General features: G+C 48.0%; 1 protein-coding gene across 14 annotated transcripts in view; it reads right to left on the bottom strand.

Moving 5' to 3' along the window:
• Window positions 1-14,539, bottom strand: part of MEIS2 (Meis homeobox 2) — a 304,133-nt gene that overhangs the window by 79,356 nt on the left and 210,238 nt on the right. For all 14 annotated transcript variants that reach the window (XM_085627334.1, XM_085627333.1, XM_085627336.1 and 11 more), the window contains one exon: window positions 13,130-13,206. In XM_085627334.1, the coding sequence (XP_085483460.1) occupies window positions 13,130-13,206 (77 nt within the window). The remainder of the gene's footprint in view (window positions 1-13,129; window positions 13,207-14,539) is intronic.

The raw sequence follows: 14,539 nt of genomic DNA, 5'->3' as shown, positions 1-14,539 counted from the left end.
CTCTATGAACCCCTGGGCCCCCGAAGCCCTCGGTGTTTAGAGGAATCTCTCCCAGTGTTTATAACCCATCAGAGATGCTGAGATCTCTGAGCACATATCATCTCCCCCCCCAGGGGGACTCCGTCAGGAAGCAGTGACCAGTCACTCAGAGGCCACCTCCCTCCCTGTTATCAGTCCACTCCTGGACTTTCATTTCACAACCTCATGCAGCCTGGGAGTTGTAGTCCCAGTTTGCTTCCATTTAACTTGTTCATCTAACACACCTGATGGCAGTGATTTGTTGGTGAAAATCCCAGGACAGGAAAGTGTCCCTGAGAGGGATGCTGGGAAGTGAAGCTCGAGGCGAGGAGGGCCACATTCAGGGGCCAGTGCTGGAACTAATAGAATGCCCCCATGTAGCCCACTTGGACTCCTAAACCTGCTGTTAATCTTCAAAATGTGCAAGTTATTTCTTTGTTTTACTCATACAGTGTTTTTCTTTTTTAACACATATCATGTGTTATCTCATTTCCTGTTACACACGTAACTGAGGAGGGGCGGTAATTCAATTGTCATGTAATACCTGTTACTCTGACAGCCTGTGCCAGAAGCATCAAACACATCCCGTGACCTGGAGAGTGGATCAACGCCCCTCGAAAAGACACTACTGACAGAGCTCACACCAAAGGGACGTAGCAAAAGATAACGAATATTTGCATAAATCTCTACATATTAGTTACTCTGAATAATTCAACTGCTGCAGAAGTCTTTGCACTTTGAAAGCTTGTGCACTGCATCGTCTGCACATACATCACTTACACATGTGTATTCCTAATCTGTTTTTATAAAGTGGTATTTAAAAAATATGCTAAAAGTCACACAAATGTAAAAATATGTTTGTCAACAAACAAGACCAAATTTGATAGGATATGAAATCATCTGCTTTTTAACTCCAAAAAACTATTCACATTAAATTCTCAGCGCTACTTTCACCACTACTGTGAGGCCACAAATTTTCATTATTTGCACATCTATATTCACTCTCATATGCACTTACAGAACATTCACTGATACTTAATTTCCAGAAACGAGACCCAGTACCCCCCAATCTTACAAGTTTAGGAAAGTGTTAAAATAAATACATTTTAATACGCTCAACACTCCTGATAAAAACTGGTTCTGTGCTCCTCGCATTTGGACAAATTTAGACCCTGCTAAAATTCAATCTAATTGCTTGGCCACTCTTATCTGGACTCCTCACAAAAAAGTTCAAATGTTCTCTTAATCAACTTCAAACAACCAATAAATTGTCACTTAAATTCAATATCACAAAGCTTTAACCATCATTAGGATTCTCAAATCCACCCGGTAGTCTATCATTATTCGGCCTCCTTGAACGTTGCGTAACCTCATTTTTTTTATGGAAGGTTTAAAAAAATAAAGTAAAAAAATAATAATAATAAAATCAAGCTGCACCACCATAGACTCTTACTTTGGCCCAGCGCACAGGTGTTACAATCCTTACTAACTGTAGAAATACTTTGAGCCAGGAAACAGGTTATCAAAGGTTTCTTCCTTTACAATAATAATTACTTATTTCTTCAAAGAGCAGTTCATACGTCATTTTTCCTGTCTCTAAGCTCTGTAGGTAACAAGTGTTACTATTGGTCAATTTAATTGTCTGATCTTCAAAGTTAACAATGTTTTACAATATCCTGCATGGGCTCAATTTTCATTGCACATTCTCGCCATTTTCTTAGATGCGACGTGTACCCTTTTGTGCCCCTATAATTTCTAGCACTGGCTAGCAAAGTATTCCTTTTTTATCCAGAAAAGGTCTCATAAATGGAATCTTTGGGATTGTTACACAGGCCTCAACTTCTTGTTTTTTCACAAACAGCTTTAGTTTTTTGTGTGATATAGCAACGAAGTCGCTGAACTATACACAGTATGCGAATTCATAAAAGTTTCATGTCGCAAAACCTCACTCTAATAACAAACTTTCTACCGCGCCTGAAATTTGCTACTCAAGACCATTTTTTTGAGGAAACATTTGACAACGTAAATTGCCGATAATCATTCTCAAAACTAGGAACTTGGCCGCTTTCTTCCGAAAACACGCTACCCTCCTCTCCTGTGTCTCATAGTTACACTGATCATATAGGCAGGTATACGTGTTTAAAATCCACCTGAGCCGTTGCCCTAGAAGACAACCACCGTGATTAAGAGGCAAAAAGTCACTTTTACTGAAAACCGCGACACACACATTGACCAGTAAGAAAAGAGCAATTTCACATTTATCAATTATGCGATTGTAGAGATTTTTCTGTATATCATGGAAAGGCTCATCAAGGAACTGTAATCTGTTTCCTAAAAAAACAATTATGATCCTATTGAAATGAGTCTTTTTAATATGTTTTAATGTCCTTGGTAGTATAAATTATGCTCATTATAACGATGAGCCATGAATTTTAAGTTGTGCGATTTATGACAAGAAGGAAAAAATAAAAATGAAGCCCTTTAGGTGAGATGAAATGCACAATAAAATGTTTTTGAGAGAAAAATAACATAAAAGATTAGCAGCCCCAGTGTAAGAGTTACTAGTGACGTATGTCAGCAGTTTAAAGGAAGAGGAAGGAATGCTACCGAAAACATGACGGTGTAAGGGCGCAAAAAGTTAGTTTTGGGCCCAAGCACATCTATTTGCCATGATGACCTCAGAGCCTCTCTCCACCATCAACAACCGACTGTCTTTTGAGATGAGAAAGTGAGTACCGTATAAAAAAGAACTAACTTAATCCTATGGAATACGTCCAATTACTGTAACATGGCTTTATGGGGTCTACGCCATGTTGTCATTGTGGAGAAGTTGTATTTCTTGATTGTTTGTGATCGGGAGAATGTAATAAACAAATGAATAAAGAAACCTGACAAATCCCAATTTTGGAAGATGGCAGAGTATCTCAAAAACTATGCACTGGTTTAACAAACCATATCACAGCGTACTCTCCGCTGATGATTGCATCCGACCTCTAAGGGGAAATGTGTTCATGATTCAGATCTTCATGGACAGATCACCGCGCTCACTGCTGATGACATCAGGCACTGACAACCTGTGATGTCATGACCGTGAAGCAGGGTGATTCCATATCCGAGTTGGTAGCCATCAAAGGATATAATGCTAATTTTAAGGTAAACAGCTAATCTGAATTTGACTCTGACAGAATATTCACTTTTATAAATGTATTTGTGATGGTATTTTTTTCAGCGCTGGCATTTTCCAAAAAGCCACTTCAAAGCGGTTTGTCTCCAATGGAAGCTCATAGTGTCTTTCAAGAACGCTTGGCGAGCTGCTACCATCATGGCAGAGAGGCGAGCACAAACGTGTGGGATGGCGGGGGCAGTGGTACGTTAACAACATAACCAGGAAAAGAAATCTGGTTTGAAATTCCGATTGAGCAGGCACCAGTGGTCGCTTCTTGATGGAGTGGTGACTCTGGGTTCTTGGAAGCTGGATTGTATATGGTCAGGGAATAACAACTGAATTCCAACTACTTAGGAACAATTACTACTGGAGTCAATAGATACAATTTGACACCACTGCCTTCTTAGAAGATGTGAGTGGAACCAAGTGAAACCTGCGCCATATCCCAAACCAACATGGCAGGAAGTCAATCCTGAACAAACTACATGTAACTGGTCAACTGGAATTTCACCAAGCTTGATCGCATTAGATTTGCTTCTTCAGAGGCGCATGTGTATGGCGCAAGAAATGGGGTATGCGTGTGTTTGATATGTGCAGTCATTATGTCAATATGGCCAAGTGCTTTATCTGGCATCGTACAATGCTTAGAACAGGTTTTCCACAGTGGGTCCAGGAGAAAAAGCTCTGTGTGGGATTGTAAGGATATTCACATAAAATAAATTTACACACAACTTTTCTAAAACAAAAATGTATGTGGTAAGTAATTTTCCTGAAAACGTGGGGGTTGTTTGGCACCCGAGACGTGTAGACATTAGTCACTAGAGAACCTACAGTTTAAAAGCTGCAATAAACGACTCCAGGTCATGGGAAGAGTCATTCGGAAGAGCTCACAGACCTGGAAACAACAGTCGTGGGGAAATCCTTAGGGGTATAAGTGTGCGCCGAGAGCACCTTGCGGTGGATTCGCCAGTCTGCACCAAGACCGTGTCTCTGACTGCGCTGCGTGGGCACGGTACCTCCCTGGTAACGCCCTCCGCTCCAGGATTACTTGGGAAACATAAGCTATTTTGAAGGTAAGGCCCCTAACTCCCTGGGTGCAGCACTAAGCTGCTTTCCCGCCTTTCTTCTCGGCGCGCCTTGAGCCAGCTTTCCACCGTGCTCACAGGCACGGTGGCGTAAATCCATAGTACGGTCTGCTCGCAATGTAATTGCTCCTAATGGTTGCCCAGCGCTGTAGAATAGGGAATATGGAGGGGTTGAGTAGGCACCCTGTGATATGTTAGTGCAACTCCTTCCGTCTACCAGGAGAGGTGGAAAACCAAACCGCAAGCGAGGAGGTAGGTGGGCCCGTGGGTAATGAGGAGATTTGCCAACAGTTCATAGCTTTGAGCAGGACAGAACGGCTGGGGTTAATCTGCACCATCCCCTCCTGGCACCCTCTCGTTAATCTAATATTTACATCAACCTAATGTGCTTTTTTCCCGCTCTGGTGGCTTTGTGGACTTATGCGTCCACTGTAGGGACCTATGTTTGACCTCATGATCACAGGTTCAAATCCTGGTGGGTCCACTCAGCCTTTCATCCTTCTGTGGTCGATAAAATGAGTACCATTGAGTTGGGAAACAAACATCTGTTGTTCAGCACCATTACACCCTTCTGGATGAACGTGCGCTTTACAAATACATGTTATGTATGTTATGTTTTTATACCCGTCCATCCAGGGGCTTAACAAAGGATTCCCTTAGAGTGCCTTGTTTGAAAGCACTCGTTCTATGACCTCCCAACAAAACAGGCGAGGAAAAAAGGCCTTTTAGGAATAAGAAAAGTGCAGGTCACACGTCGAGCTCTTGTGCTTCAGAGCATGCCCGGTGCAGTGTGCGGTCGTCCCACACATGGCCAAGTGTGCATCAGTGAGTCCCAGTCGGTACCAAACAAACCCGCAAAGAGTCCCAAACAAGCACCTGTAATTTCTGAGCATCCGTCAGAAATATGACACCAATAAACATCAGAGTGCCAACACGTTTTCTCTCCAAAAAAATAAAGCGCTTCCAAATAGCGCCGCCTGTGTTTGAGAACTTTATATGAAGTGGCAGCCTCGGGAAGGCGCTGTGTGTTTTACGCACAGTGGTGTTGGCGAGAAGTGCGGGGTCTGCCAGCGTTCCACAAACATGAAAACCAGAACGGAAAGGGCCAGTCTACACACTTCCCAGATTCCTTCTTATCCGCCGAGGCCCTGCCTGTGCTATCCAGCCTCACCCCGTGGTTAGGGAGTGAGCAGAGGTTCCGTCGGAGCGGAAGTCATCGCAGGAAGTCCCGCCTTAGCGCGCGGAGGCTGCCAGGGCACGAGACTTATTGTCTGGGGGCCGACACTGACGTGTTATCTGCTCTCTGGTGTCGCTGGGGTGAGGAATTCGGATGAGGGATGCTGCTTCGTTTTTTTTTTATATTTTAGTTACTGTTTTCTTATAACGTTCCAAAGAAATTCAGAAGTGTCTTAGTCAAAGTGACTCCCACCTGAGGTCAACCAGGCAGCCAGTAAACAAGGGACAGACACACGGTCTGAGGGTCTCCGGAGGAAGGAGGGCTGAAGGAAGTGCGCTCCGAGGCCGCCATAATCCCCGAAGAGGCGCTGGCCATTGTTGTGGGGTTTTCTGCTAATCCCCCCGGTTCCCTCGTTCTCCTGGTGTTTATGCGTCGCAGCCAAGGGAAGGAGAGTCCCCGCTAAAGGGCCGCTCTCTGCAGGGCTGTGGGCGCAGAAAAGGCGGATATAGTGCTTTACACGGATGTAAACAGAGCGCTTCCGCCCCGGCCCGCCCAGCCCCGACTGGCGCAGGAGACAAAAGCAGTGATTCACCCCCTGCCCTCCTAGGGTCTGGCACAAGAACCCCCCTCTCCCCGGCTCACATTTCTCACGCGTGGATTATTCACAACTCAGATGAAAGGCACCGAGCACAACAAACAGTAGCGCCCAGAGCGCCAGTCTCAACAACTTCCAGCCGCTCCAACTGGCCGTCACTCTCCCAGGAGCAGTGTGACGTCTTGTGTGGCGTCACTTCCCCCGGGAGCCTCGTTTGGATGCGTCATAGCCCAAAGACCCGGTGCAACTCTGTAGTACAAGTGCTGGTTGCTGTGTGATTCCATCATGTCTGGGAAAAAGCCCTTACAGGGCGCTGAAAGTTATTATAAACGTTTGTATAAGGCTTGTGAGCATCACATTAAAAACAAGCATTGGCAAAGCCAATAGGTTTTGCCTATGCAGGACCTATTGGGGTTCTGAAAGTTTTTTACAGATGTTGCTAACTCCTCTGTTGGAGCGGAGGAGCGTTGCCCCACTTAAATCCCATCCAAAATAAATCATCATTACTATTTTATTTTCCGTTCTGAACAAGTGTCTGGACGGGTGCGGGCCGCTGCTAATGACAGCAGCAGGGACTGGGAGGACGGTGGGATGTATATGCACTTTTCAAAGTGGCATGTCTTTTTGGCTGGCTGGCCGGCTTGCGACGGCCAGCAAGAGGTGTGCACTTTGAAACATATAGCCCACCTGTCTTAAGACAGCTGGGTTAGAGCAACTGCAGGCCTCCATAGCGCCGTGGAGCGCCGAGACAGGCTGCTCCCTCCAATCAGGGCGCTGCTCTCAGGCTGGTGAGGTGAGGGGGCGCTGCTCTCATGCTGGTGAGAGCAGAGCCCTGATGGATCAAGGGAGCTTCCTCGTGGACGGGCTGCAGCGCAATGAGGTCCGGAGAAGGAGGTCCTGTTGTCAGGTAAGTGTTTCTTTTAATATATTTTACTTTTATATGTGCATCGGCCTGTTAAGTTTTATTTATTTTTTATTTTATTTGAGCTCCGTCCCGCCTTCTCGTTGATGCCGGCCGCCACTGCTGTGCAACATCTTAAAAAAACATTAACAAAGCCAGAAAGCTCTGCACAAGCTCTTTGGCTTTGTTAATGTTTTTTAAAGGGCATGTGGCGTTACGGGCAAAACTGCCGACTGCAGAACTGGACGACCTGGTCCGAATCTCAACATCGACACATCCGGAGAGTCGGGGCACATCACAAACTCCCTGTGCCTAAAAAAGAAAATGAATGGGTCCTTGTGTAAAGTAAATGTTGCTCGTGCAAAGCGCTCTAATATCTTTGAGTTCAACGAGCGCTATATAAACCTTCTGAATTTTTTTTTTTAAAGCAACAAGAGGGAGGAGGGTGGGAAACAAAGGCGGCGAGGCGAGTGGGGGAAAAAGAACGATCCGTTGCTCCAATACCTTTGGGTCAAGTTTTTGCTATATTAAAAATAAAAATGCAAAAGACCCCAACATAGGCAATGGCAAAGTGGGAGTGGGTGGGAGGGACAGGGAAAACAATGAGAAAAGGGGGTGTAGCGGTACGGCAAGATCTGCCACCCACAGAAATGGACTGCACCATGTTCAGTGCAATGTCCAAGTGCTCACACACTGGCCCCCTCCATCAGTTCTGGACAACCAGATAAGCAAAGAAGGAACCAGCCAATGGGCCCCACTGCTTTAAAGGGCCTGCGACAACGGATCAAAATACAACTTATAGTACATACACCAGAGACATCAGATTCACATAACAGTTTGTCTCCTAAAAGCTCATCTTCTGGCAGCTGTCAGTTTGTAAACAAATCCGGTGCATGGGATATTGGGAGATATTTGCATGGAGGCCCCGAAACTGCGACTGCCTAGGGGCCTCCACAGAGTTTAATCCGGCTCTGTACACCATGCTCCATAAAGTGCAGAGCTTTGCTCTAAGGATCACAGGGGTGGGTGCCGGGTGCAAGGGCCTCTCTGCATGCACCGTGTTCAGTACAGTGCTCAGTGTCAGACACCGCCCCCCTCCATGCTCCATGAGATGCTGAGGATCACAGGGGAGGGTGCCGGGTGCAAGGGCCTCTCTGCATGCACCATGTTCAGTACAGTGCTCAGTGTCAGACACCGCCCCCCTCCATGCTCCATGAGATGCTGAGGATCACAGTGGAGGGTGCCGGGTGCAAGGGCCTCTCTGCATGCACCATGTTCAGTACAGTGCTCAGTGTCAGACACCGGCCCCTCCATGCTCCATGAGGTGCTGAGGATCACTGTGGAGGGTGCCGGGTGCAAGGGCCTCTCTGCATGCACCGTGTTCAGTCCAGTGCTCAGTGTCAGACTCTGCCCCCTCCATGCTCCATAAGATGCGCAGGATCACAGGGGAGGGTGCCGGGTGCAAGGGCCTCTCTGCATGCACCGTGTTCAGTACAGTGCTCAGTGTCAGACACAGGCCCCCTCCATGCTCCATGAGATGCGCAGGATCACAGGGGAGGGTGCCGGGTGCAAGGGCCTCTGCATGCACCGTGTTCAGTGCAGTGCTCAGTGTCAGACACCGCTCCCTCCATGCTTGATAAGATGTTGAGGATCACAGGGGAGGGTGCTGGGTGCAAGGGCCTCTGCATGCACCGTGTTCAGTACAGTGCTCAGTGTCAGACACCAGCCCCTCAATGCTCCATGAGGTGCTGAGGATCACTGGGGAGGGTGCCGGGTGCAAGGGCCTCTCTGCATGCACCGTGTTCAGTACAGTGCTCAGTGTCAGACATCGCCCTCTTCATGAGATGCTCAGGATCACAGGGGAGGGTGCCGGGTGCAAGGGCCTCTCTGCATGCACCGTGTTCAGTACCTTGCTCAGTGTCAGACACCGCCCCCCTCCATGCTCCATAATATGCTCAGGATCACAGGGGAGGGTGCCGGGTGCAAGGGCCTCTCTGCATGCACCGTGTTCAGTACAGTGCTCAGTGTCAGACATCGCCCTCTTCATGAGATGCTCAGGATCACAGGGGAGGGTGCCGGGTGCAAGGGCCTCTCTGCATGCACCGTGTTCAGTACCTTGCTCAGTGTCAGACACCGCCCCCCTCCATGCTCCATAATATGCTCAGGATCACAGGGGAGGGTGCTGGGTGCAAGGGCCTCTCTGCATGCACCGTGTTCAGTACAGTGCTCAGTGTCAGACATCGCCCTCTTCATGAGATGCTCAGGATCACAGGGGAGGGTGCCGGGTGCAAGGGCCTCTCTGCATGCACCGTGTTCAGTACAGTGCTCAGTGTCAGACATCGCCCTCTTCATAAGATGCTGAGGATCACAGGGGAGGGTGCCGGGTTCAAGGGCCTCTCTGCGTGCACCGTGTTCAGTACAGTGCTCAGTGTCAGACTCCGCCCCCTCCATGCTCCATGAGATGCGCAGGATCACAGGGGAGGGTGCCGGGTGCAAGGGCCTCTGCATGCACCGTGTTCAGTACTGTGCTCAGTGTCAGACACCGGCCCCCTCCATGCTCCATGAGATGCTCAGGATCACAGGGGAGGGTGCCGGGTGCCGGGTGCAAGGGCCTCTCTGCGTGCACCGTGTTCAGTACAGTGCTCAGTTTCAGACACCGCCCCCTTCATAAGATGCTCAGGATCACAGGGGAGGGTGCCGGGTGCAAGGGCCTCTCTGCATGCACCGTGTTCAGTACAGTGCTCAGTGTCAGACACCGCCTCCTCCATGCTCCATAATATGCTCAGGATCACAGGGGAGGGTGCCGGGTGCAAGGGCCTCTCTGCATGCACCGTGTTCAGTACAGTGCTCAGTGTCAGACATCGCCCTCTTCATAAGATGCTGAGGATCACAGGGGAGGGTGCCGGGTTCAAGGGCCTCTCTGCGTGCACCGTGTTCAGTACAGTGCTCAGTGTCAGACACCGCCCCCTCCATGCTCCATATTATGCTGAGGATCACAGGGGAGGGTGCAGACTGCAAGGGCCTCTCCCATCTTCAGAGCAGGATCCGAGCCTCCATTCGGCGCATCCCCTCTCTTCTGTCTTTCTCTCCAGGTTACCGGTTTATTTCTGCATTAATCACTCTGACAGAAGCAAGGCAACTCAATTTTCTGCTTCTGTGGGTCGGCCATCACTTCCCGCGCAGCGCGAGGCATGCGAGCGGCCGCCGCTAAGCCTTGCTTACCGCTGTAATTGAAATGCGGCCCGCACTCTGGGCCGCATTACAGGCAGATAACGGCAGTTCCTCTGGCCAATTTAAGTAGCTTGACTTCCCCGGAAAAGGGGAAAAAATTGCCTGACAGATAAGGCAGACAAACTGGCTAATTCTCCAAGCTTGTCTCTCATTGTGATCCCGGAAAAAATGAGAAAAAAATGAATCTCAGAAACACCAAATCAATTGACCCCGGGGCTTGTGGCGAGGCGGCGAGCCCGATAAGGCGCCCGGCTTTTGTTAATGTGGGGCTGCCTGAGCACCGCAGATAGGCGCACTTTGTAAATGAACCTGCTTTGATAAATATATTACAGCCAGCTGCGAATAAAAGGCGGCGGCTTCCCATTTGTAAATACAACCCCTCGCTACAAGGAATTAAAATGATAAAATGGACTTCCATGTAATTAAGTCTGTGTTAGGCCTGAAATCCGCGCCGAGACTTTCCTGGAATTTTGAAAGGAACCTGTCACTTCGATTCATCCGAACATCACCAGGGAATGTACAGAGCAAAATTAAGCCGCAGATAAAACCCGGGCCAGTATTTTGATAAGTAATTCCTGTATCATTTCTTCTCCACTGATCATTTCATTTAATCCGGGGGCCAGGGTCTGTCGCTGCCCCCCTCCCCCTCGCCTTAGATCTGCGCTAAGCTGTGGACAATGGGCCGCAATGCTGCTGCAGTGATCTGACGCCCAGCAAAGTGCCACACAAAACCCAGGGTCGAGCCTTGTGCTCACTGGTGGCAGCGTCAGCCCTACCATCTCAAACACTACAACACGTTCCACTTACCAGCGGCTCTGCCCAGCCGCCACTACTTCCGCACTGTATAGTAAACACAGCTCACGGCTATCGTCCAACCCCAGCGGTTACAGATGTGCTAGCGCTGATAATTTCAATACTTTCAAAATACAAAAAAAACATAAATTGTAACCCAATGCACAATCATAAATAAATAGGTTGGAATGGATGATCCGTTTTAAAAATGCACTTCTCAGCAGTGCAATGTGTCCGCACAGGGCACTAGTGTAACCTCACTTATTCACGTTTTTATGCTTCGCTTTTTGTGCAAATCCAACTCTTTAAAATCAATCAAAATGTAGTTTTCAGAACTAAGATTTGGACCATTGTACCCCACGGGTGCACTTAAAGAAGCTACTGAGGTGGCAAGAGGGTCTCTGTGACGTCAGAAGTACATAAGGCTTTAAGAAGTTATAGATGTGGCAGTAGGGTCTCTGTGACGTCAGAGGTACATAATAAGGCTTTATGAAGTCACTGAGATGGCATGAGGGGTTCTGTGACGTCAGAGGTACATAATAAGGCTTTATGAAGTTACTGAGCTGGCATGAGGGGTTCTGTGACGTCAGAGGTACATAATAAGGCTTTATGAAGTCACTGAGATGGCATGAGGGGTTCTGTGACGTCAGAGGTGCATAATAAGGCTTTATGAAGTCACTGAGATGGCATGAGGGGTTCTGTGACGTCAGAGGTACATAATAAGGCTTTATGAAGTTACTGAGCTGGCATGAGGGGTTCTGTGACGTCAGAGGTACATAATAAGGCTTTATGAAGTTGCAGAGAAGGCATGAGGGGTTCTGTGACGTCAGAAACGAAGCATGAAACAAATCTCTCTTCTCGAGTCCTCTTGTAACTCTCCCCAGTGGCCTCTGTTCCTTCCTCAGAAATCGTTCCTAAAAGTCTGAAGGAGTGCATTGCCTTTTATTGTAATAATAATGTTCTTCGATCATGTGGGTGTTGAAAATGACATGCTTTGAATGCATTATATCTGTAATAAGAAAGGAAAGAGCTAGGACATTATGAGCCTGCTAGATTGTGTCTAAAAAAACACAGTTGATGCGTATCCTGCCACTGGCTAACGAAGGAGTTACGAGGACGAATTGGAGCATGCCACGGCTGGTCCTATCAAAAAACGATCTCCACGCTATGTATTTAAATTAAATTAATCAATGTATCACTGGGAAGAGAGCAAGCATGTGCAGGAACTTCCACAAAACAACCACTGACCAAGCCCTCAACACAATAAGAGTACACAATGCCGCCATTTTGAATTTTGCTTGGGACAAAAAGTTGCTTTTGAGAGACCCCCAGCTGCAGATGCGAGACCTCTCCGCTGCACATTTGTCTGGCACAAGATAAACTGTGTTTGCCTTCGCATTGTTCTACTCGCACCCCACAAAGTGAAAGGTGACGAAGGACGGGTTATCTCAGAAAATTTTTCAAACTTCTATGTCCAGTGGGCAGGGATGATGGGAGAGGGTGTCCCGTCATAACTTAACTTCTGCTCAACTCCCTCGCTCTGACCACTGTAAGTGACGTACCCTTGGCACCTACGCTCATCAAATCACAACTCAGCTGTGAGCAGACCCTCTCAGACCAAGAGCAGGAGCTCCTCCGAAAGGAAGTCTGTGACAGTCAACAGGCCCCCCCTCAGGTGCATGCTGGGTATTTGAACATCACCGCATCACTCTATTGTGAACTAAAACAGTAGCCTGTGCATTAATGGTGCATTGCACTTCTGCAAAACAGAATCACTGATGAATCAGGTAGTGACAGCTGGGTTTCGTTGTCCTGGACGCCATTTTGGATCTCTTTGGCCGTGTCCAAGCTCCCTGCACATGGGTCTTGTGGTGTGTCTGGCCACCAGACCAGCTCAGCGTCATGCACTAGAACAACATGGTTGCCTCTGTGCATCCTTTCACTCCTTATGTGCACGGTGCATGTTGTGGGTTTACGGACCATGCAACGAGTGGGGTATGTCCTGACCTATGACCTAAGAATACATTGTGTGCGATAAGTTATCCTCCTTTCTGTGGTTGGGTTCTGTAACATGCTAAACAACTATGCAGAAGCATAAGACACACACAAGAAACTATTACATTTCCGCTTTGAGGGTAATAAAATTGCGGCCTCTGCCCCTTACCAGTTGTTTACTTGTAGTATTGTGAGTCCCGTGTCTTGAGCTAACTGTTTCTTCTGTTCCTCTGAAGGGTACGGGTGCTGAAAGAAGGAAAAGAGGTATATCAAGGGCAAACCAAGCATGAAGACGAGGCCAGTGTTCAAAGTAAGTTTCAGCCAATGGTGGGTGGGCATGACCTCAAGGGGTCAGGGATACTTATGGGAGACAAGGGGAAAAAAACAGGGTGGCGACCAGGGGCATCAGCTGGCACTGCAAGGAACGCTTGTCATAAATCAAAATATGTATCAATGGACAATCAATCACCATGCTACCACGGGTAGACGAAATGACATCACACACCCTCTGACCTCTTATTACCTCACATGCTAGTGCTCTTGTCCCACAACACTCTCTATTTTACTTCGGAAAGGTTGCGGGGGGAAACTAAAGAGCGGTTACGAATGCATTATGGTCTCAGAAAACCCCAGTGATTTTCAGTTCTTGCTGCTGCCTTCAAGATCCAGGGACAAAGGGGGGCAGCAAGGGCAGTGCCAGGGGTCCCAAAGCGCAAGTGAGGAGCACCGCATGGTACCCCGAGCGGCCCTTCATTGATGGCCATGCATGTCATACACACCGTTACGTGGATCTGTGTTTCTCCTACGCAACCACTTCCATTTCAAAAGTCATATGTAAAATCTTTCACTGGTAACAACATACTTCTTTGTATGCTGTTTTGTATTCGCTACTATCCTATGTAATTGTATCTACACATATGTAACTTGTGCAACTAGTATGCTCCCAACTATGTAAAGTGCTCTGATACCTTCGGGTCAAGTTTGCGCTTTATGAAACTCTACAAACAAACAAATAAAGGAAGGTGTTCCACTTTTGCGATGGCGGAGTCTCCAACATGTCATTTAGGCTCAAGTGGGATTGTTTAATGTTCTGATCACAGTACACGTGGCGACACAATTAACATGCTGTTGACTGGCCTGCGTCTGCACTAGCCGCCTCCCAGCAGGGCCCGCCTCCTAGCAACCCTCCTGGCTGCCACATAGACCATGACCCAGACAAGAAGCGTGTTCTGAAGCATCCAGTGGCCAGGAAGTCCTTGATTGGAAAGGCCACCTTATTACGACACGCCAGACACCGCTCGCTGTACATCCCATCACGCAGGTGGCCCCGTGCCAGCGCTGGCCTGACGCTGCACCAGCATCATCATCTTCCCACCCATTATCACGCCAGCCGCATCCTCCGGGGTACCGTCCCATATTGTTGTCCCATTAGCTACAAAGGCTTCTGGACTGCTAATGCCACTTAAGTGCATTGCTCCACAGTTATCAATATTGAACCTCATCTGCTGTTTGTGCGACGGTGCGGGCGGCGCATCCAGGCCTTTCCGTAGAAAGAGCCTTGGATGACAGAAGAATGCAG

The sequence above is a fragment of the Triturus cristatus genome, chromosome 9 (assembly GCF_964204655.1).
Source record: "Triturus cristatus chromosome 9, aTriCri1.1, whole genome shotgun sequence".
Classification (NCBI taxonomy): domain Eukaryota; kingdom Metazoa; phylum Chordata; class Amphibia; order Caudata; family Salamandridae; genus Triturus; species Triturus cristatus.
This window is presented reverse-complemented; position numbering and strand designations above follow the sequence as displayed.